The sequence below is a fragment of the Passer domesticus genome, chromosome 22 (assembly GCF_036417665.1).
Source record: "Passer domesticus isolate bPasDom1 chromosome 22, bPasDom1.hap1, whole genome shotgun sequence".
NCBI lineage: Eukaryota > Metazoa > Chordata > Aves > Passeriformes > Passeridae > Passer > Passer domesticus.
In genome coordinates, this window is record NC_087495.1 from 8,091,710 (window position 1) to 8,115,269 (window position 23,560).

The window sequence follows — 23,560 nt, forward strand, 5'->3', positions numbered from 1 at the left end:
TGTGTTTTTTTTTTTTTTTCTAGAAATTACATTATCTTCTGAGTGGGAAGGGACCGATAGTATCAAACAGTCCAACTCCTGCACAGCACACCCCAGCAATCCCACCATGTCCCTGAGAGGCTTGAGCTCTGCTAGCCTTGGTACCGTGGCCACTGCCCTGGGAGCCCATTTAGTGCCCGACCATCCTCTGGGGAAAGCATCTTTTCCTGATATATTGGCCTAAACCTCCCCTGACACACCTCCAGCCGTTCCCGCGCGTCCCGTCACTGGTCGCAGAGATCGGGGCTACCCCTCCGCTGCCCTCCCGAGGAAGTTGTAGGCTACGATGAGGTTTCCCCTCATTCTTCTCCAAGCGGACAAGTTTGGGTTTTGGTTTGTTTGTTGTTGTTTTTTTTGTTTGTTTGTTTGTGGGGGGGTTTTTTGTGTGGTTGTGTGTTTTTTTTTTTTTTTTTTTTTTAAATTTTTATTTTTATGAGGTGGCCTCGTTCCTTCTGGTAGCGGAAACGGTACAGAGGCGTCGCAGAGCTTTGGCAAGACTGTCTTTGCTAGCGGCTGCTCCGGGCGAGGTACTCGGGGCCCGCCCGAACGCCAGGGCTATTCCCGAGTTCTGCCGTTACCGCCCTCACGGACAGGTCCCGGACGGCGGCGGCTCCCGGCAGCTCCCGCGCTCGCGCAGGCAGGGCCGCACCACCGGCCCCACGCTTGGGGGGGCGCGGCTCTGAGAGCTGCCGTCGCCACTGTCGGTTCCGAGAACGCCGGCCAAGCTCCGGCTGTGAGCGGGCGGCGCCCGCAAGGGCACGGCCGGGGCTCCACGTTCTCCCGCGTTCCGAGCGCCCCGCCGCAGTTCGCCCCCCCCTCGGCCGCCTGGAATGGTTCGGCCCGCGGCCCGGCCCGGCCTCTTAGGGGCCGCGGCCGCCATTTTGTGCGGTGGTGGATAGAGTGCGGTTGCGGCGGTGTTGCGGGATTCTTGGGACGTCGCTCCCTTCTCTGGCCGGTGAGCGGGACCGGGTGGGGCTCGGCTCGGCTCGGCTCGGCTCGGCTCGGCTCGGCTGCCCGCGGTGCTGGGGCGGGTGGGGCCGCATCCGGAGGTCGCGGGCTCGGGCGGGCCTGGCAGGCGGCGAGGCCGGCGGGGGCTGTGCTCCCGGCTCCGCGGGGGTAGCCCATGGCGCCTCTGGGAATTTCCGCCGTGCTCAGGGGCCAAGTCGCTCTTGGTACCTCCGTAGCTCCAGGACGAGCCGAGATTTACGGCAGGCCCGGAGGCTTTAGTGTTAATGAATAGCGCATTTCGGTGCCCCCTGTTGTGTAATAAAAGAGAGATTCGTGCCTCAGGCCGAAGAAGATGAAAGCCACGTAAGGGGGCATAGGGTGATCGCTTACGCCTGCTCTTTCCTTTTTGTACTTCAGTAACTTCCCGCGAAGATGTCGGAGTATATCCGAGTGACGGAGGACGAGAACGATGAGCCCATCGAAATCCCGTCGGAGGACGACGGCACGGTGCTGTTGTCCACGGTGACGGCGCAGTTCCCCGGGGCGTGCGGGCTGCGCTACAGAAACCCAGTGTCGCAGTGCATGCGAGGAGTCCGGCTGGTTGAGGGCATCCTGCACGCCCCCGAGGCCGGCTGGGGAAACCTTGTCTACGTCGTGAATTATCCCAAAGGTTTGTCCTCCTGGCTTCGGTTCTCTGTTCAGGGCTGCTTTCTTTAAGGTCCCAGTGATTGCTGATCTAACATGGCAATGTGTTACTCTTTAAATCTCCAATTCACAGAGATCAATGATTTATTCAGGTGTCTGTTCTTCCGAGTAGGTTTATCCCCATTGAGTTTTTAATTTTTTTAACATTCTATCTAAAAAAGTACTTTAAAGACAAAGTCTTGCGTTATCCTTGAAGGCTAGCCTTGTGTAGGCCTTCAAAGTGTACTGTAGTTCCCTTTGTAGTGTACTCTAATCTCTGTACTCACAGACACTTTTCCTAAAGGCATTGGTACCATTTAGAAGTGCTCAGGAAAGGAAAAACCTGACCACCTTGCTCCACCCCCAAAAACAGAGGGGAAGGAAATAAATTGCTAGTGAAGTAGTCTTGTTAAAAGTTCATGTTTTCCCCCACCTTATAGGACTCAGAATGTTGCTGGATAATTCTTAAGTAAACTAATGCAGAACTAACTGGGTCAGTTTGCATTTTGGAGGGGGACTCGATTGTGGATTTGCTTTGGTTCAGGGCAGTCAGATATGTGTTGCATTTAGCTCTCAACAGCTGGTTTGTGTCTCTTGCAGTCTGTACTCTTCTTCATCATGGGTTATAATTTAACACCATGTAGTTCATAGTCAGTGGATCAATTTCCAGTGCTGAGGACGTCTAATGTACTTTTTTATATTCAGATAATAAGAGAAAAATGGATGAAACTGATGCGTCATCAGCTGTGAAAGTGAAACGAGCAGTGCAGAAGACTTCAGATTTAATAGTCTTGGGTCTTCCCTGGAAAACCACTGAACAAGACTTAAAGGAATATTTCAGTACCTTTGGAGAAGTTCTGATGGTGCAGGTAAAATCCATTTGCAACTCAAGTAAGGAGGGACATTGGGTAGATAGCAGGTTCCTGAGAAAGCAGTAGAAACAAAGGAGCTTTATAAACTTGGACAAGATCAGCCGTGTCTCTTCCTAAGGATGTCTTTTTTTTGCCATGAGCCTGTTAATTTTGGGAGAAGATGTTAAGGAATTAGAGGTTTCTGTGATAAGAATGGTTGGAAGACAGGTGAACTCTCAAACGGATTTTTACCAAATTCATTCAGTAACAACGTGCTTCATACTAGTGGTTACTTCTGGGTTTTGGTTTTTTTCCACCTAGGTTAAGAAGGATATTAAAACAGGCCACTCGAAAGGTTTTGGGTTTGTTCGATTCACGGATTACGAAACCCAAGTGAAAGTAATGTCTCAGCGTCACATGATTGATGGAAGATGGTGTGACTGTAAACTTCCCAACTCTAAGGTACTTTGGGATTTACTCGTGCTTTTATTTGTACCTAACACTCCAAGTGCACCTCTTCATCAGCTGTGTTAGGGGAGAGCAGCTGCACAAATTAACTGTCTGCTCTTGGATGTGGCTTTACTGTGAATGAGCAGAACAAGTGAGAGCAAGGAAGGAAAACAGGGAGCAGGTGGGCGAGCTGGAAGTAATTTGAAATGTTGGGAAAATAGCTCATTATGTGAGGGAGTGAAGTACAGATAGAAATCTGTGTTTGATGTCCAGCAGTACCTGCCTAACTTGCCTGTTGCATGAATAAATGCAGAATAAAGCAGATGGAATCACTAATTTGGGGAAGAGCAGAACAAGTCTTTGAGTTCCAAACTGAACCTATAGCTTCTATTCTTGTCTCTATATGTAATTATTTTAAAAAAGTGTTCTTCTGCAATGGCCTTGTCACCATCCCTGTGTGTTGCTCCCATGCTCATTTTCTGGTGGTTCTTCCCCACCACCTTTACCAAGGTGCAGCCTTGTTCTTGGAATAGAATTTTTGAAATTTATTTAAGTCTTAAATTTATAATCTCATACTTTCTTTAATCAGCAGCCTCAGAACAGGCTAGATTAAGAGTATAATGTACCATCCTGTAATTCAGTTCTCAAGGACTACAGTTGTGATAGTTTTTCCCTTCAATTCTCTCCAGCAAAGTCCCGATGAACCTTTGCGCAGCAGGAAGGTGTTTGTTGGGCGCTGCACCGAGGACATGACGGCAGATGAACTCCGACAGTTCTTTGCCCAGTATGGGGAAGTGGTAGATGTCTTCATTCCTAAACCCTTCCGAGCTTTTGCTTTTGTTACATTTGCAGATGATCAGGTAAGTCTTAAAATATTTTAATTTCATGCACTACAATTTAGTAGCATGATAAAGTATAATTTCTGGAACTACATATTAAATGCTTACTTGTCCACTGTCTGATTTATTGAGTGGACTGAGAGTACACTTCTAGATGCAGCTGTGCAGACAGGACTTTGTACTGCAGTTAGGGTAGTGACGAATGCAAAGCTAAATCACTTCAAATTGAATTAAGTACATGCATGTGCCTTCTTTGCAGGATAAATATCTACTCAGAATTGTAGGGATGTTTTGTGTTTTGTCTTGTACTGCTAAGATTTTTGAAAAACAGGACATCTAACATACATTTAATCAATCCCTTATTTCTTATAGGTTGCCCAGTCTCTTTGTGGAGAGGACTTGATCATTAAAGGAATCAGCGTACATATATCTAATGCTGAACCTAAGCACAATAGCAGTAGACAGTTAGAGAGAGGTGGAAGATTTGGTGGTAACCCGGGTGGCTTTGGGAATCAGGGGGGGTTTGGTAACAGCAGAGGAGGTGGGGGAGGACTGGGCAACAACCAGGGCAGCAACATGGGCGGGGGTATGAACTTTGGGGCATTTAGCATCAACCCTGCCATGATGGCAGCAGCGCAGGCGGCCCTGCAGAGCAGCTGGGGGATGATGGGTATGCTGGCCAGCCAGCAGAACCAGTCAGGGCCTTCGGGAAACAACCAGCCTCAGGGCAACATGCAGCGGGAGCAGAACCAGGGTTTTAGTTCAGGCAACAACTCATATGGAGGGTCCAACTCAGGGGCAGCAATAGGCTGGGGCTCAGCCTCGAATGCAGGCTCCAGCAGTGGGTTTAACGGAGGCTTTGGTTCAAGCATGGATTCCAAGTCGTCAGGCTGGGGAATGTAGACGCAGTGGGCTCTGATACTGACTCTATGGTGGGAAATCAGATTTTTCTAACTCATGGTAAGTATACTGTAAATTACATATATACTAAAGTTTTCCAAATGAATTTGTTCAGTGTGCAGTATATTCAGCAGTATTTTTGACATTTTTCTTTTCTAAAAAAAAAAAAAAAAAAAAAAAAGGTAAAAGGAATTTTCTAAGTTTTGTTATATATCTAGTTGGAATTCTGAATGTTTGGAAGTGGACTGCTGTTTGCCCAATAGGTGAACTAACACTACAGTTGATAGGAAAGGTTTCTCCTGTAATACTTTACCTCTTGTTTCCTGGCTACCTGAATTCTTTGCATGTTCAAAATGGAACCATTGGTCAGAAACAGCATTCTCTCCCTCTTGTTTTTAATTTGATCCCACCATAAGACTCTCCAAGTGCCCTGTTAGACAACACAGTGTCATTTTTGTTTGTGTTTGTTTGGTTTTTTTAACACTGTCTCCCCTCCATGCTAAAGTACGATATGAAGGCTTCATTTAATCTCCGCAGTTCATCTCATTTCAAATGTGTATGGAAGAAGCACTTCATTGAAAGTAGTGCTGTAAATATTCTGCCTTAGGAATACTTCTGTCTACATGCTTTCTCATCCAAGAATACTTCATCACACTGCACATGCTGCGTCTTAGACGGTGGGTGTTCCATTTTTATCCGCTACTCTTTATTTCATGGAGTCGTATCAACGCTGTGAACGCAAGGCTGTGAGATGGAACCAGAAGGCTGTTTGAACTTTTGAAACCATGTGTGGGATTGGTGGTGGTGCCGAGGCATGAGAGGGCTGGTATGTGCGAGATAAAGGAGCGAGCGCATGCAGAGACCTGGTGGTGCATTAATGGGATTTTATTTGACTTGGCGAGATGTCTCTCAATCCTGTGGCTTTGGTGAGAGAGTGTGCGGAGAGCAATGGTAGCAGATAACGTACGAGTGTTTATTGCATTCAAAGGACGTCCACATGTGGAAGACTTTAAGTGGGTTCTCTACCTAGTTAATCAATTAGTTGAATGTGTTACGTGAAATGGAATATTTGTATTTCTTTTCCCTTATGTCAACTGCTGTGAATGCTGTATGGTGTGTGTTTTTTTCTGTTAATGATCTGTAAGTGTGGTAATGTGACTTGAAGATGATGGGGGTTGTGGTGAGAACATTGAGCTTGTGTGCTTTGCAGTAGCTCTTTTAGCAGAGATCACTAGAGCTCAGTGTGCCTCTCCAGGGTGGAAGTTCCACTGTCTGTAAGATATCCAAAAGAATGCTGTTTGCTGCAGTTTCGTGTTTGGATGCTTTTTATAAGATTTGTCACTGTAGGAAATTCTTAAATAAAACTGATTTAAGTAATATGTGTCTTTGTTTTGCAGCCCTGAATGCAAAGAATTCATAGCAGTTAATTAATTTTACCCTTTTGCGATGAACTTCTGTAAAGCTTTTTGCAGTCACTCGGTTTGTTTCAGATAAGCAGGTTCTAAAGGAGCCACCGCTCAGCACGTATCGATACCTGATACTCTCCTCTAAGCCACTGTACCCTTGCACTGTGCAGTGATATAGATCTAAAATCCAGGTCCCACACCTTGGGGTGCCCGCACCTAGACTGGTAAGCAGCTCCCTCCAGATTTCATCTGTGCCAAGGAACATTACTTGTTCTTTTAGCAATGGAAGTTCCTTATCAGAAATGTGTTGGGGGAAAGAGAGTTGCTGTCATGATGAATTTCTGTCCACATCTACTTTGGGGGTGGATGTTTTTAACTTGTTTCTAGATGAGCCCACTCAAGGGAAACAGGCTTCTGCCGCACTTCCAGCCCAGAAGAATGCTGTTAACTCCTGTTAAAAACTAGTCACAGGAAAAACTTTCCAGATGAATAAAGCACTGTAAATACACACAGACTGCTAAAGTTTGAACTGAGTTATGACAGGTGCAGAGGTGCCACATTGGATAGGAGGCAGCTTCTTAACAAAGTGTACGGCATTAGAGCAGAAACTAGCGGAAGGTTATTTGCACTTGTGGTATGAGCTTGAGGAATTGTGTTGTGTACTTGGGGTTGCAACCCACTGAAGCTTGGATCTGTATTTTTCTATACACCATAATACTGTGCTGTAGCTGTGAATAGTCTGAATATGGATATTTACACAGTTTTTAACCTATGTAATTTTCAAGCGAATCTTCATTACTCTATCCCACTGAGGCTTGTGAATAGCAGAGCATCTAAACAGCAAACAAAACTGCATGACTGAGTTTTCCACCTGCAGAATGAAAAAATCAGTTGTGCCTTAATGTGCTTGGTTTAAAGAGGGTTTCTAAACACCCAGGCTGAGAAAAAAATCCCACACATTTGTTCATATTCCACTGAAAAAGTTGCTTACATTTTTTTTCTGCACCTTAATCAGAATAATCTCCAAACTGTCCCATCTGTGAATTTTGCATTTTAGCACTTGCACTATTACCAGCTACTTCTGCTGAGTAACACTTTAAAATGGTATTCTTGGACCTCCAAAGACTAACTGTGACCCCCTGCAAGGAACCTCATGGTAAGTTTTTGTAATTAGCATGGTTTTAATTCTGTTTAAATTGGTCAGGTTTAGGTTTAAAAGACTGGTTGGCAGCACTGAGTAGTCCTTGCTAATAATTTTAGCCTTCTGTTACCTTCAAACAAAATCTGAAAATTCTAGAATTTCAAGTTTCAGTAGCATTTTAACTGTGTTGCATACTAGAATGTTTATAAGTGAGCAAATAAACTATCACTGAAAATACACTGAAGTGTTTTGAGTCCTCATTTTTTAAAAGAGATATTTCATTTTCAGTTGTAATACTTCAGAAAGTGAAATGCTAAAGAATCCAAGATATAAGAGGAAATTTATATATATTGTAAGGGGGTCAATATAATAGAAAAAAATCTTTTTCTAACAGTGCTAATTAGCTCCAAGAATCTGTTGTCTGCTGTATTTGGACTGAAACTCTGATTGTGGAAGCTTTTTCTTCAGAAAAACATCATTTTTACAGCTGAAAGCTGGTACTTGTCAGGCACAGGCTGTGCAGCAGTAATCTTTTGGTGGCACAGGGACAATAGGGCTGGTAAGTGCCCCCGCATACAACAAGGAGCTGGTGCTGCACACCTGAGGGGTGGGTGGGGGGATGTCCTCTGCAGGCTTTCATTGGAGCTGTGTTCACTCGGAAACTGCAGTCAAACAAGAATCCACAGCACTATTTAATGTCACCCTTGAGTAAGAAGTGACGCGGTTAAATGAGTGACACACTCCGTGCATTCACAGAAGGCTATATCTAACTATTAAGAACCCATTCCTTTTCATACTGTAGTTTGCTACAGGTGGACCTAAATGGTCCTTTGATCAGACATTGCATCCACAATTTCAATGAATAAAGCATGCTGTAGGCAGATGACAGCTTTGTACAGCTGAAGGACTTCTAACAGCTGCTGGGACATTTCTTGCTCACCCCATCATCTGCAGTCAATCTTCCTGGTAAACAGGTATGTGTAAGATTAGTACTGATTGAGATTTCCTGCTCCACTGTAACCAATACCATTATCAAAGGAGATGAGATAATTTTTGTAACCTTCATGAGTTAAATTTCTTTCTCCCTGGCCACCTTCGTAGTGTTTTCTCAAAATTTCCAATTTATTCCTCAAAGATGAGGGGATTTTTTGATCAGCTATATGGTAAGCAGCTGTTAGAACACCACTGTCATGCACAGCTGAGCCACCTTCAAACTCTTCTTACCCTGTACCACTTATCAGGGAAGCTCTCCAGGCTTATCTTCCCTTCCTCCAAGAACTCGCTCCACAAACTGCAAAACAACAATGGCAGCAAAAGCTGTTTCACAGTTTGAGATCTAAATACTGAATTATTGTGCTCAAATGGATTAATTTAAGTTAATGATTATTAATGTAATTCCTAGATTGTTTTGGAATGGTAAAATTACTTGCAAATGAATATTTGATTTAAAATAGAATTTTCATTAGTATTGCATCCCTTGGAAAAGTTCTGTAACCAAGAGAGACAGCATTGCTGAGGAATTTGGGAGGAAGTGCATTTGTTCTGAATGTAAATTAAGATAATTTGAATATATGGATATTCTAATCTAAAAGATGAGACAGACAATTATGCTACTATACTGTACAATGTTTCTCTCAAAACTTAGTCTTAGGTCTTGTCTAGTCTTAGACTTTTATAAAGTAATGAATTTAGCAGTTCAGGCATTAAAAACCCAAATATGACCCAGAACACTGTACTCAGCAGCAAGGGGATTCTTTTCCCCTCACAAATACAGCCGTACCATGGTTCAATCTTCCTCTCAGAAACAATGCCGATAAGTTTAAAAGCAACAATTTAGTTAATTATGAAACCGTGTTTTCCAAAGAGATCTGGAATACAAGCAAGTTTGGCTTTTTACTCTCCACACAGAGAACTGAACTAATTTCTGGGCATTACTCTGCAGTAGGAAGCCTTAGGCCGGACCAAGGCCTGCTCAATAGTAAACAATTTAACAAATGTACAGTCAATAATAGAAATTAAAGACTGTCACGTTATAATAACATGTTCAGTTTTGTTAGCATTCCTTTGAGCGGATTACAGCACCTGTAGCACTTGCAATTATGAAAATGAGCATAACATAAAGACAGCAATCCACGATTAAAATGAAGACTCTGCAGTGAAATACTTCTGCACAACCAGCTTCAAGATACTGCAGGAAAATCTAAGAAAGGCACAGGGCTGTACCTGCTCTATTGCTAAACAGAAGATTGGCCAAGCTGTCCCCTCGCCTACACAAACATGCCACTGTAGACGTGGCACGGGGCACAAGAGTGGCCGGTTGCCTACTGAAATACGGAAAGTCTCAGGAGGCCTCCCAGACGCAAGGTACCATCACAGGCAACTGTGGCTGGTTGGACAGTGCCAAGTGCCTCCTGCAAACTGACATCAGGAACCTGGCCTGGTGAGTTTTGTTTCTCAGGGGAAAGGCCATGGTTCATAGCCAGGGCCCGGTGGCCTGGTGTGCCCGGCTGCCTGCTGAAATTCCGCACGGATCAGGATACCTCCCAGATGCAAGGTGCCCCCACAGGCAGCTGTGTCTGGTTTGACAGTGCCAAGTGCCTCCTGCAAACTGACATCAGGAACCTGGCCAGGTGAGTATTGTTTCTCAGGGGAAAGGCCATGGTTCATAGCCAGGGCCTGGTGGCCTGGTGTGCACGGCTGCCTGCTGAAATTCCACACGGATCAGGATACCTCCCAGATGCAAGGTGCCCCCACAGGCAGCTGTGTCTGGTTTGACAGTGCCAAGTGCCTCCTGCAAACTGACATCAGGAACCTGGCCTGGTGAGTTTTGTTTCTCAGGGGAAATGGCATGGTTCATGTCCAGGGCCCGGTGGCCCGGAGTGGCCGGCTGCCTGCTGAAATTCCTCACGGATCAGGATACCTCCCAGATGCAAGGTGCCCCCACAGGCAGCTGTGTCTGGTTTGACAGTGCCAAATGCCTCCTGCAAACTGACATCAGGAACCTGGCCTGGTGAGTTTTGTTTCTCAGGGGAAAGGCCATGGTTCATAGCCAGGGCCCGGTGGCCCGGAGTGGCCGGCTGCCTGCGGAAATTCCGCATGCTTCAGGATATCTCCCAGATGCAAGGTGCCCCCACAGGTAACTGTGTCTGGTTTGACAGTGCCAAGTGCCTCCTGCAAACTGACATGAGGAACCTGGCCTGGTGAGTTTTGTTTCTCAGGGGAAAGGGCATCGTTTGTGTCCAGGGCCCGGTGGCCTGGTGTGCCCGGCTGCCTGCGGAAATTCCGCACAGATAAGGATACCTCCCAGATGCAAGGTGCCCCCACAGGCAGCTGTGTCTGGTTTGACAGTGCCAAGTGCCTCCTGCAAACTGACATCAGGAACCTGGCCTGGTGAGTTTTGCTTTTCAGGGGAAAGGCCATGGTTCATAGCCAGGGCCCGGTGGCCCGGAGTGGCCGGCTGCCTGCCGAAATTCTGCACGGATCAAGATACCTCGCAGATACAAGGTGCCCCCACAGGCAACTGCGTCTGGTTTGACAGTGCCAAATGCCTCCTGCAAACTGACATCAGGAACCTGGCCTGGTGAGTTTTGTTTCTCAGGGGAAAGGCCATCGCTCGTGCCCAGGGCCCGGTGGCCCGGAGTGGCCGGCTGCCTGCTGAAATTCCGCATGCTTCAGGATACCTCCCAGATGCAAGGTGCCCCCACAGACAGCTGTGTCTCGTTTGACAGTGCCAAGTGCCTCCTGCAAACTGACATCAGGAACCTGGCCTGGTGAGTTTTGTTTCTCAGGGGAAAGGGCATGGTTCTTGTCCAGGGCCCGGAGGCCCGGAGTGGCCGGCTGCCTGCTGAAATTCCGCACGGATCAGGATACCTCCCAGATGCAAGGTGCCCCCACAGGCAACTGTGTCTGGTTTGACAGTGCCAAGTGCCTCCTGCAAACTGACATCAGGAACCTGGCCTGGTGAGTTTTGTTTCTCAGGGGAAAGGGCATCGTTCGTGTCCAGGGCCCGGTGACCCGGAGTGGCCGGCTGCCTGCTGAAATTCCGCATGCTTCAGGATATCTCCCAGATGCAAGGTGCCCCCACAGGCAACTGTGTCTGGTTTGACAGTGCCAAGTGCCTCCTGCAAACTGACATCAGGAACCTGGCCTGGTGAGTTTTGTTTCTCAGGGGAAAGGGCATCGTTCGTGTCCAGGGCCCGGTGGCCCGGAGTGGCCGGCTGCCTGCTGAAATTCCGCATGCTTCAGGATATCTCCCAGATGCAAGGTGCCCCCACAGGCAACTGTGTCTGGTTTGACAGTGCCAAGTGCCTCCTGCAAACTGACATCAGGAACCTGGCCTGGTGAGTTTTATTTCTCAGGGGAAAGGGCATCGTTCTTGTCCAGGGCCCGGTGGCCCGGAGTGGCCGGCTGCCTGCTGAAATTCCGCATGCTTCAGGATATCTCCCAGATGCAAGGTGCCCCCACAGGCAACTGTGTCTGGTTTGAGAGTGCCAAGTGCCTCCTGCAAACTGACATCAGGAACCTGGCCTGGTGAGTTTTGTTTCTCAGGGGAAAGGGCATCGTTCGTGTCCAGGGCCCGGAGGCCCGGAGTGGCCGGCTGCCTGCTGAAATTCCGCATGCTTCAGGATATCTTCCAGATGCAAGGTGCCCCCACAGGCAACTGTGTCTGGTTTGAGAGTGCCAAGTGCCTCCTGCAAAATGACATCAGGAACCTGGCCTGGTGAGTTTTGTTTCTCAGGGGAAAGGGCATCGTTCGTGTCCAGGCCCGGTGGCCCGGAGTGGCCGGCTGCCTGCTGAAATTCCGCATGCTTCAGGATATCTCCCAGATGCAAGGTGCCCCCAAAGGCAACTGTGTCTGGTTTGACAGTGCCAAGTGCCTCCTGCAAAGTGACATCAGGAACCTGGCCTGGTGAGTTTTGTTTCTCAGGGGAAAGGGCATCGTTCTTGTCCAGGGCCCGGTGGCCCGGAGTGGCCGGCTGCCTGCTGAAATTCCGCATGCTTCAGGATATCTCCCAGATGCAAGGCGCCCCCACAGGCAACTGTGTCTGGTTTGAGAGTGCCAAGTGCCTCCTGCAAACTGACATCAGGAACCTGGCCTGGTGAGTTTTGTTTCTCAGGGGAAAGGGCATCGTTCGTGTCCAGGGCCCGGTGGCCCGGAGTGGCCGGCTGCCTGCTGAAATTCCGCACGGATCAGGATATCTCCCAGATGCAAGGTGCCCCCACAGGCAACTGTGTCTGGTTTGAGAGTGCCAAGTGCCTCCTGCAAACTGACATCAGGAACCTGGCCTGGTGAGTTTTGTTTCTCAGGGGAAATGGCATCGTTCGTGTCCAGGGCCCCGTGGCCCGGAGTGGCCGGCTGCCTGCTGAAATTCCGCATGCTTCAGGATATCTCCCAGATGCAAGGTGCCCCCACAGGCAACTGTGTCTGGTTTGACAGTGCCAAGTGCCTCCTGCAAACTGACATCAGGAACCTGGCCTGGTGAGTTTTGTTTCTCAGGGGAAATGGCATCGTTCGTGTCCAGGGCCCCGTGGCCCGGAGTGGCCGGCTGCCTGCTGAAATTCCGCATGCTTCAGGATATCTCCCAGATGCAAGGTGCCCCCACAGGCAACTGTGTCTGGTTTGACAGTGCCAAGTGCCTCCTGCGAACTGACATCAGGAACCTGGCCTGGTGAGTTTTGTTTCTCAGGGGAAAGGGCATCGTTCGTGTCCAGGGCCCGGTGGCCCGGAGTGGCCGGCTGCCTGCTGAAATTCCGCATGCTTCAGGATATCTCCCAGATGCAAGGTGCCCCCACAGGCAACTGTGTCTGGTTTGACAGTGCCAAGTGCCTCCTGCAAAATGACATCAGGAACCTGGCCTGGTGAGTTTTGTTTCTCAGGGGAAAGGGCATCGTTCGTGTCCAGGCCCGGTGGCCCGGAGTGGCCGGCTGCCTGCTGAAATTCCGCATGCTTCAGGATATCTCCCAGATGCAAGGTGCCCCCACAGGCAACTGTGTCTGGTTTGACAGTGCCAAGTGCCTCCTGCAAACTGACATCAGGAACCTGGCCTGGTGAGTTTTGTTTCTCAGGGGAAATGGCATGGTTCATGTCCAGGGCCCGGTGGCCCCGAGTGGCCGGCTGCCTGCTGAAATTCCGCATGCTTCAGGATATCTCCCAGATGCAAGGAGCACCCACAGGCAACTGTGTCTGGTTTGACAGTGCCAAGTGCCTCCTGCAAACTGACATCAGGAACCTGGCCTGGTGAGTTTTGTTTCTCAGGGGAAAGGGCATCGTTCGTGTCCAGGGCCCGGTGGCCCGGAGTGGCCGGCTGCCTGCTGAAATTCCGCATGCTTCAGGATATCTCCCAGATGCAAGGAGCACCCACAGGCAACTGTGTCTGGTTTGACAGTGCCAAGTGCCTCCTGCAAACTGACATCAGGAACCTGGCCTGGTGAGTTTTGTTTCTCAGGGGAAATGGCATCGTTCGTGTCCAGGGCCCGGTGGCCCGGAGTGGCCGGCTGCCTGCTGAAATTCCGCATGCTTCAGGATATCTCCCAGATGCAAGGTGCCCCCACAGGCAACTGTGTCTGGTTTGAGAGTGCCAAGTGCCTCCTGCAAACTGACATCAGGAACCTGGCCTGGTGAGTTTTGTTTCTCAGGGGAAAGGGCATGGTTCGTGTCCAGGGCCCGGTGGCCCGGAGTGGCCGGCTGCCTGCTGAAATTCCGCATGCTTCAGGATATCTCCCAGATGCAAGGTGCACCCACAGGCAACTGTGTCTGGTTTGACAGTGCCAAGTGCCTCCTGCAAAGTGACATCAGGAACCTGGCCTGGTGAGTTTTGTTTCTCAGGGGAAAGGGCATCGTTCTTGTCCAGGGCCCGGTGGCCCGGAGTGGCCGGCTGCCTGCTGAAATTCCGCATGCTTCAGGATATCTCCCAGATGCAAGGCGCCCCCACAGGCAACTGTGTCTGGTTTGAGAGTGCCAAGTGCCTCCTGCAAACTGACATCAGGAACCTGGCCTGGTGAGTTTTGTTTCTCAGGGGAAAGGGCATCGTTCGTGTCCAGGGCCCGGTGGCCCGGAGTGGCCGGCTGCCTGCTGAAATTCCGCACGGATCAGGATATCTCCCAGATGCAAGGTGCCCCCACAGGCAACTGTGTCTGGTTTGACAGTGCCAAGTGCCTCCTGCAAACTGACATCAGGAACCTGGCCTGGTGAGTTTTGTTTCTCAGGGGAAATGGCATCGTTCGTGTCCAGGGCCCCGTGGCCCGGAGTGGCCGGCTGCCTGCCGAAATTCCGCATGCTTCAGGATATCTCCCAGATGCAAGGTGCCCCCACAGGCAACTGTGTCTGGTTTGACAGTGCCAAGTGCCTCCTGCAAACTGACATCAGGAACCTGGCCTGGTGAGTTTTGTTTCTCAGGGGAAATGGCATCGTTCGTGTCCAGGGCCCCGTGGCCCGGAGTGGCCGGCTGCCTGCTGAAATTCCGCATGCTTCAGGATATCTCCCAGATGCAAGGTGCCCCCACAGGCAACTGTGTCTGGTTTGACAGTGCCAAGTGCCTCCTGCGAACTGACATCAGGAACCTGGCCTGGTGAGTTTTGTTTCTCAGGGGAAAGGGCATCGTTCGTGTCCAGGGCCCGGTGGCCCGGAGTGGCCGGCTGCCTGCTGAAATTCCGCATGCTTCAGGATATCTCCCAGATGCAAGGTGCCCCCACAGGCAACTGTGTCTGGTTTGACAGTGCCAAGTGCCTCCTGCAAAATGACATCAGGAACCTGGCCTGGTGAGTTTTGTTTCTCAGGGGAAAGGGCATCGTTCGTGTCCAGGCCCGGTGGCCCGGAGTGGCCGGCTGCCTGCTGAAATTCCGCATGCTTCAGGATATCTCCCAGATGCAAGGTGCCCCCACAGGCAACTGTGTCTGGTTTGAGAGTGCCAAGTGCCTCCTGCAAACTGACATCAGGAACCTGGCCTGGTGAGTTTTGTTTCTCAGGGGAAATGGCATGGTTCATGTCCAGGGCCCGGTGGCCCGGAGTGGCCGGCTGCCTGCTGAAATTCCGCATGCTTCAGGATATCTCCCAGATGCAAGGAGCACCCACAGGCAACTGTGTCTGGTTTGACAGTGCCAAGTGCCTCCTGCAAACTGACATCAGGAACCTGGCCTGGTGAGTTTTGTTTCTCAGGGGAAAGGGCATCGTTCGTGTCCAGGGCCCGGTGGCCCGGAGTGGCCGGCTGCCTGCTGAAATTCCTCATGCTTCAGGATATCTCCCAGATGCAAGGAGCACCCACAGGCAACTGTGTCTGGTTTGACAGTGCCAAGTGCCTCCTGCAAACTGACATCAGGAACCTGGCCTGGTGAGTTTTGTTTCTCAGTGGAAAGGGCATCGTTCGTGTCCAGGGCCCGGTGGCCCGGAGTGGCCGGCTGCCTGCTGAAATTCCGCATGCTTCAGGATATCTCCCAGATGCAAGGTGCACCCACAGGCAACTGTGTCTGGTTTGAGAGTGCCAAGTGCCTCCTGCAAACTGACATCAGGAACCTGGCCTGGTGAGTTTTGTTTCTCAGGGGAAAGGGCATGGTTCGTGTCCAGGGCCCGGTGGCCCGGAGTGGCCGGCTGCCTTCTGAAATTCCGCATGGTTCAGGATATCTCCCAGATGCAAGGTGCCCCCACAGGCAACTGTGTCTGGTTTGAGAGTGCCAAGTGCCTCCTGCAAAATGACATCAGGAACCTGGCCTGGTGAGTTTTGTTTCTCAGGGGAAAGGGCATCGTTCGTGTCCAGGCCCGGTGGCCCGGAGTGGCCGGCTGCCTGCTGAAATTCCGCATGCTTCAGGATATCTCCCAGATGCAAGGTGCCCCCAAAGGCAACTGTGTCTGGTTTGACAGTGCCAAGTGCCTCCTGCAAAGTGACATCAGGAACCTGGCCTGGTGAGTTTTGTTTCTCAGGGGAAAGGGCATCGTTCTTGTCCAGGGCCCGGTGGCCCGGAGTGGCCGGCTGCCTGCTGAAATTCCGCATGCTTCAGGATATCTCCCAGATGCAAGGCGCCCCCACAGGCAACTGTGTCTGGTTTGAGAGTGCCAAGTGCCTCCTGCAAACTGACATCAGGAACCTGGCCTGGTGAGTTTTGTTTCTCAGGGGAAATGGCATCGTTCGTGTCCAGGGCCCCGTGGCCCGGAGTGGCCGGCTGCCTGCTGAAATTCCGCACGGATCAGGATATCTCCCAGATGCAAGGTGCCCCCACAGGCAACTGTGTCTGGTTTGACAGTGCCAAGTGCCTCCTGCAAACTGACATCAGGAACCTGGCCTGGTGAGTTTTGTTTCTCAGGGGAAATGGCATCGTTCGTGTCCAGGGCCCCGTGGCCCGGAGTGGCCGGCTGCCTGCTGAAATTCCGCATGCTTCAGGATATCTCCCAGATGCAAGGTGCCCCCACAGGCAACTGTGTCTGGTTTGACAGTGCCAAGTGCCTCCTGCGAACTGACATCAGGAACCTGGCCTGGTGAGTTTTGTTTCTCAGGGGAAAGGGCATCGTTCGTGTCCAGGGCCCGGTGGCCCGTAGTGGCCGGCTGCCTGCTGAAATTCCGCATGCTTCAGGATATCTCCCAGATGCAAGGTGCCCCCACAGGCAACTGTGTCTGGTTTGACAGTGCCAAGTGCCTCCTGCAAAATGACATCAGGAACCTGGCCTGGTGAGTTTTGTTTCTCAGGGGAAAGGGCATCGTTCGTGTCCAGGCCCGGTGGCCCGGAGTGGCCGGCTGCCTGCTGAAATTCCGCATGCTTCAGGATATCTCCCAGATGCAAGGTGCCCCCACAGGCAACTGTGTCTGGTTTGAGAGTGCCAAGTGCCTCCTGCAAACTGACATCAGGAACCTGGCCTGGTGAGTTTTGTTTCTCAGGGGAAATGGCATGGTTCATGTCCAGGGCCCGGTGGCCCGGAGTGGCCGGCTGCCTGCTGAAATTCCGCATGCTTCAGGATATCTCCCAGATGCAAGGAGCACCCACAGGCAACTGTGTCTGGTTTGACAGTGCCAAGTGCCTCCTGCAAACTGACATCAGGAACCTGGCCTGGTGAGTTTTGTTTCTCAGGGGAAAGGGCATCGTTCGTGTCCAGGGCCCGGTGGCCCGGAGTGGCCGGCTGCCTGCTGAAATTCCTCATGCTTCAGGATATCTCCCAGATGCAAGGAGCACCCACAGGCAACTGTGTCTGGTTTGACAGTGCCAAGTGCCTCCTGCAAACTGACATCAGGAACCTGGCCTGGTGAGTTTTGTTTCTCAGTGGAAAGGGCATCGTTCGTGTCCAGGGCCCGGTGGCCCGGAGTGGCCGGCTGCCTGCTGAAATTCCGCATGCTTCAGGATATCTCCCAGATGCAAGGTGCACCCACAGGCAACTGTGTCTGGTTTGAGAGTGCCAAGTGCCTCCTGCAAACTGACATCAGGAACCTGGCCTGGTGAGTTTTGTTTCTCAGGGGAAAGGGCATGGTTCGTGTCCAGGGCCCGGTGGCCCGGAGTGGCCGGCTGCCTTCTGAAATTCCGCATGCTTCAGGATATCTCCCAGATGCAAGGTGCCCCCACAGGCAACTGTGTCTGGTTTGAGAGTGCCAAGTGCCTCCTGCAAAATGACATCAGGAACCTGGCCTGGTGAGTTTTGTTTCTCAGGGGAAAGGGCATCGTTCGTGTCCAGGCCCGGTGGCCCGGAGTGGCCGGCTGCCTGCTGAAATTCCGCATGCTTCAGGATATCTCCCAGATGCAAGGTGCCCCCAAAGGCAACTGTGTCTGGTTTGACAGTGCCAAGTGCCTCCTGCAAAGTGACATCAGGAACCTGGCCTGGTGAGTTTTGTTTCTCAGGGGAAAGGGCATCGTTCTTGTCCAGGGCCCGGTGGCCCGGAGTGGCCGGCTGCCTGCTGAAATTCCGCATGCTTCAGGATATCTCCCAGATGCAAGGCGCCCCCACAGGCAACTGTGTCTGGTTTGAGAGTGCCAAGTGCCTCCTGCAAACTGACATCAGGAACCTGGCCTGGTGAGTTTTGTTTCTCAGGGGAAATGGCATCGTTCGTGTCCAGGGCCCCGTGGCCCGGAGTGGCCGGCTGCCTGCTGAAATTCCGCACGGATCAGGATATCTCCCAGATGGAAGGTGCCCCCACAGGCAACTGTGTCTGGTTTGACAGTGCCAAGTGCCTCCTGCAAACTGACATCAGGAACCTGGCCTGGTGAGTTTTGTTTCTCAGGGGAAATGGCATCGTTCGTGTCCAGGGCCCCGTGGCCCGGAGTGGCCGGCTGCCTGCTGAAATTCCGCATGCTTCAGGATATCTCCCAGATGCAAGGTGCCCCCACAGGCAACTGTGTCTGGTTTGACAGTGCCAAGTGCCTCCTGCGAACTGACATCAGGAACCTGGCCTGGTGAGTTTTGTTTCTCAGGGGAAAGGGCATCGTTCGTGTCCAGGGCCCGGTGGCCCGGAGTGGCCGGCTGCCTGCTGAAATTCCGCATGCTTCAGGATATCTCCCAGATGCAAGGTGCCCCCACAGGCAACTGTGTCTGGTTTGACAGTGCCAAGTGCCTCCTGCAAAATGACATCAGGAACCTGGCCTGGTGAGTTTTGTTTCTCAGGGGAAAGGGCATCGTTCGTGTCCAGGCCCGGTGGCCCGGAGTGGCCGGCTGCCTGCTGAAATTCCGCATGCTTCAGGATATCTCCCAGATGCAAGGTGCCCCCACAGGCAACTGTGTCTGGTTTGACAGTGCCAAGTGCCTCCTGCAAACTGACATCAGGAACCTGGCCTGGTGAGTTTTGTTTCTCAGGGGAAATGGCATGGTTCATGTCCAGGGCCCGGTGGCCCGGAGTGGCCGGCTGCCTGCTGAAATTCCGCATGCTTCAGGATATCTCCCAGATGCAAGGAGCACCCACAGGCAACTGTGTCTGGTTTGACAGTGCCAAGTGCCTCCTGCAAACTGACATCAGGAACCTGGCCTGGTGAGTTTTGTTTCTCAGGGGAAAGGGCATCGTTCGTGTCCAGGGCCCGGTGGCCCGGAGTGGCCGGCTGCCTGCTGAAATTCCGCATGCTTCAGGATATCTCCCAGATGCAAGGAGCACCCACAGGCAACTGTGTCTGGTTTGACAGTGCCAAGTGCCTCCTGCAAACTGACATCAGGAACCTGGCCTGGTGAGTTTTGTTTCTCAGGGGAAATGGCATCGTTCGTGTCCAGGGCCCGGTGGCCCGGAGTGGCCGGCTGCCTGCTGAAATTCCGCATGCTTCAGGATATCTCCCAGATGCAAGGTGCCCCCACAGGCAACTGTGTCTGGTTTGACAGTGCCAAGTGCCTCCTGCAAACTGACATCAGGAACCTGGCCTGGTGAGTTTTGTTTCTCAGGGGAAAGGGCATCGTTCGTGTCCAGGGCCCGGTGACCCGGAGTGGCCGGCTGCCTGCTGAAATTCCGCATGCTTCAGGATATCTCCCAGATGCAAGGTGCCCCCACAGGCAACTGTGTCTGGTTTGACAGTGCCAAGTGCCTCCTGCAAACTGACATCAGGAACCTGGCCTGGTGAGTTTTGTTTCTCAGGGGAAAGGGCATCGTTCGTGTCCAGGGCCCGGTGGCCCGGAGTGGCCAGCTGCCTGCTGAAATTCCGCATGCTTCAGGATATCTCCCAGATGCAAGGTGCACCCACAGGCAACTGTGTCTGGTTTGAGAGTGCCAAGTGCCTCCTGCAAACTGACATCAGGAACCTGGCCTGGTGAGTTTTGTTTCTCAGGGGAAAGGGCATGGTTCGTGTCCAGGGCCCGGTGGCCCGGAGTGGCCGGCTGCCTTCTGAAATTCCGCATGGTTCAGGATATCTCCCAGATGCAAGGTGCCCCCACAGGCAACTGTGTCTGGTTTGACAGTGCCAAGTGCCTCCTGCAAACTGACATCAGGAACCTGGCCTGGTGAGTTTTGTTTCTCAGGGGAAAGGGCATGGTTCGTGTCCAGGGCCCGGAGGCCCGGAGTGGCCGGCTGCCTGCTGAAATTCCGCATGCTTCAGGATATCTCCCGGATGCAAGGTGCCCCCACAGGCAACTGTGTCTGGTTTGACAGTGCCAAGTGCCTCCTGCGAACTGACATCAGGAACCTGGCCTGGTGAGTTTTGTTTCTCAGGGGAAAGGGCATCGTTCGTGTCCAGGGCCCGGTGGCCCGGAGTGGCCGGCTGCCTGCTGAAATTCCGCATGCTTCAGGATATCTCCCAGATGCAAGGCGCCCCCACAGGCAACTGTGTCTGGTTTGAGAGTGCCAAGTGCCTCCTGCAAACTGACATCAGGAACCTGGCCTGGTGAGTTTTGTTTCTCAGGGGAAATGGCATCGTTCGTGTCCAGGGCCCCGTGGCCCGGAGTGGCCGGCTGCCTGCTGAAATTCCGCACGGATCAGGATATCTCCCAGATGCAAGGTGCCCCCACAGGCAACTGTGTCTGGTTTGACAGTGCCAAGTGCCTCCTGCAAACTGACATCAGGAACCTGGCCTGGTGAGTTTTGTTTCTCAGGGGAAATGGCATCGTTCGTGTCCAGGGCCCCGTGGCCCGGAGTGGCCGGCTGCCTGCTGAAATTCCGCATGCTTCAGGATATCTCCCAGATGCAAGGTGCCCCCACAGGCAACTGTGTCTGGTTTGACAGTGCCAAGTGCCTCCTGCGAACTGACATCAGGAACCTGGCCTGGTGAGTTTTGTTTCTCAGGGGAAAGGGCATCGTTCGTGTCCAGGGCCCGGTGGCCCGTAGTGGCCGGCTGCCTGCTGAAATTCCGCATGCTTCAGGATATCTCCCAGATGCAAGGTGCCCCCACAGGCAACTGTGTCTGGTTTGACAGTGCCAAGTGCCTCCTGCAAAATGACATCAGGAACCTGGCCTGGTGAGTTTTGTTTCTCAGGGGAAAGGGCATCGTTCGTGTCCAGGCCCGGTGGCCCGGAGTGGCCGGCTGCCTGCTGAAATTCCGCATGCTTCAGGATATCTCCCAGATGCAAGGTGCCCCCACAGGCAACTGTGTCTGGTTTGAGAGTGCCAAGTGCCTCCTGCAAACTGACATCAGGAACCTGGCCTGGTGAGTTTTGTTTCTCAGGGGAAATGGCATGGTTCATGTCCAGGGCCCGGTGGCCCGGAGTGGCCGGCTGCCTGCTGAAATTCCGCATGCTTCAGGATATCTCCCAGATGCAAGGAGCACCCACAGGCAACTGTGTCTGGTTTGACAGTGCCAAGTGCCTCCTGCAAACTGACATCAGGAACCTGGCCTGGTGAGTTTTGTTTCTCAGGGGAAAGGGCATCGTTCGTGTCCAGGGCCCGGTGGCCCGGAGTGGCCGGCTGCCTGCTGAAATTCCTCATGCTTCAGGATATCTCCCAGATGCAAGGAGCACCCACAGGCAACTGTGTCTGGTTTGACAGTGCCAAGTGCCTCCTGCAAACTGACATCAGGAACCTGGCCTGGTGAGTTTTGTTTCTCAGTGGAAAGGGCATCGTTCGTGTCCAGGGCCCGGTGGCCCGGAGTGGCCGGCTGCCTGCTGAAATTCCGCATGCTTCAGGATATCTCCCAGATGCAAGGTGCACCCACAGGCAACTGTGTCTGGTTTGAGAGTGCCAAGTGCCTCCTGCAAACTGACATCAGGAACCTGGCCTGGTGAGTTTTGTTTCTCAGGGGAAAGGGCATGGTTCGTGTCCAGGGCCCGGTGGCCCGGAGTGGCCGGCTGCCTTCTGAAATTCCGCATGCTTCAGGATATCTCCCAGATGCAAGGTGCCCCCACAGGCAACTGTGTCTGGTTTGAGAGTGCCAAGTGCCTCCTGCAAAATGACATCAGGAACCTGGCCTGGTGAGTTTTGTTTCTCAGGGGAAAGGGCATCGTTCGTGTCCAGGCCCGGTGGCCCGGAGTGGCCGGCTGCCTGCTGAAATTCCGCATGCTTCAGGATATCTCCCAGATGCAAGGTGCCCCCAAAGGCAACTGTGTCTGGTTTGACAGTGCCAAGTGCCTCCTGCAAAGTGACATCAGGAACCTGGCCTGGTGAGTTTTGTTTCTCAGGGGAAAGGGCATCGTTCTTGTCCAGGGCCCGGTGGCCCGGAGTGGCCGGCTGCCTGCTGAAATTCCGCATGCTTCAGGATATCTCCCAGATGCAAGGCGCCCCCACAGGCAACTGTGTCTGGTTTGAGAGTGCCAAGTGCCTCCTGCAAACTGACATCAGGAACCTGGCCTGGTGAGTTTTGTTTCTCAGGGGAAATGGCATCGTTCGTGTCCAGGGCCCCGTGGCCCGGAGTGGCCGGCTGCCTGCTGAAATTCCGCACGGATCAGGATATCTCCCAGATGGAAGGTGCCCCCACAGGCAACTGTGTCTGGTTTGACAGTGCCAAGTGCCTCCTGCAAACTGACATCAGGAACCTGGCCTGGTGAGTTTTGTTTCTCAGGGGAAATGGCATCGTTCGTGTCCAGGGCCCCGTGGCCCGGAGTGGCCGGCTGCCTGCTGAAATTCCGCATGCTTCAGGATATCTCCCAGATGCAAGGTGCCCCCACAGGCAACTGTGTCTGGTTTGACAGTGCCAAGTGCCTCCTGCGAACTGACATCAGGAACCTGGCCTGGTGAGTTTTGTTTCTCAGGGGAAAGGGCATCGTTCGTGTCCAGGGCCCGGTGGCCCGGAGTGGCCGGCTGCCTGCTGAAATTCCGCATGCTTCAGGATATCTCCCAGATGCAAGGTGCCCCCACAGGCAACTGTGTCTGGTTTGACAGTGCCAAGTGCCTCCTGCAAAATGACATCAGGAACCTGGCCTGGTGAGTTTTGTTTCTCAGGGGAAAGGGCATCGTTCGTGTCCAGGCCCGGTGGCCCGGAGTGGCCGGCTGCCTGCTGAAATTCCGCATGCTTCAGGATATCTCCCAGATGCAAGGTGCCCCCACAGGCAACTGTGTCTGGTTTGACAGTGCCAAGTGCCTCCTGCAAACTGACATCAGGAACCTGGCCTGGTGAGTTTTGTTTCTCAGGGGAAATGGCATGGTTCATGTCCAGGGCCCGGTGGCCCGGAGTGGCCGGCTGCCTGCTGAAATTCCGCATGCTTCAGGATATCTCCCAGATGCAAGGAGCACCCACAGGCAACTGTGTCTGGTTTGACAGTGCCAAGTGCCTCCTGCAAACTGACATCAGGAACCTGGCCTGGTGAGTTTTGTTTCTCAGGGGAAAGGGCATCGTTCGTGTCCAGGGCCCGGTGGCCCGGAGTGGCCGGCTGCCTGCTGAAATTCCGCATGCTTCAGGATATCTCCCAGATGCAAGGAGCACCCACAGGCAACTGTGTCTGGTTTGACAGTGCCAAGTGCCTCCTGCAAACTGACATCAGGAACCTGGCCTGGT

The 23,560-nt window shown here is 52.4% G+C and overlaps 1 protein-coding gene across 2 annotated transcripts; it reads left to right on the plus strand.

Moving 5' to 3' along the window:
- Nucleotides 1–842: 842 nt before the first annotated feature.
- TARDBP (TAR DNA binding protein) lies at nucleotides 843–6,088 on the plus strand. Of its 2 annotated transcripts, XR_010350221.1 has the most exons (7): nucleotides 843–994; nucleotides 1,405–1,657; nucleotides 2,377–2,540; nucleotides 2,844–2,984; nucleotides 3,662–3,832; nucleotides 4,184–4,771; nucleotides 5,249–6,088. XR_010350221.1 is itself a non-coding variant. In XM_064397443.1 (6 exons), exons 2-6 carry the CDS (start codon nucleotides 1,420–1,422, stop codon nucleotides 4,712–4,714), a joined length of 1,245 nt encoding a protein of 414 aa, XP_064253513.1. In that variant the 5' UTR covers nucleotides 843–994; nucleotides 1,405–1,419; the 3' UTR covers nucleotides 4,715–6,088. The 2 variants fall into 2 exon arrangements, 1 of the variants encoding a protein (XP_064253513.1); XM_064397443.1 differs by having other exon boundaries at nucleotides 4,184–6,088.
- Nucleotides 6,089–23,560: the final 17,472 nt, after the last annotated feature.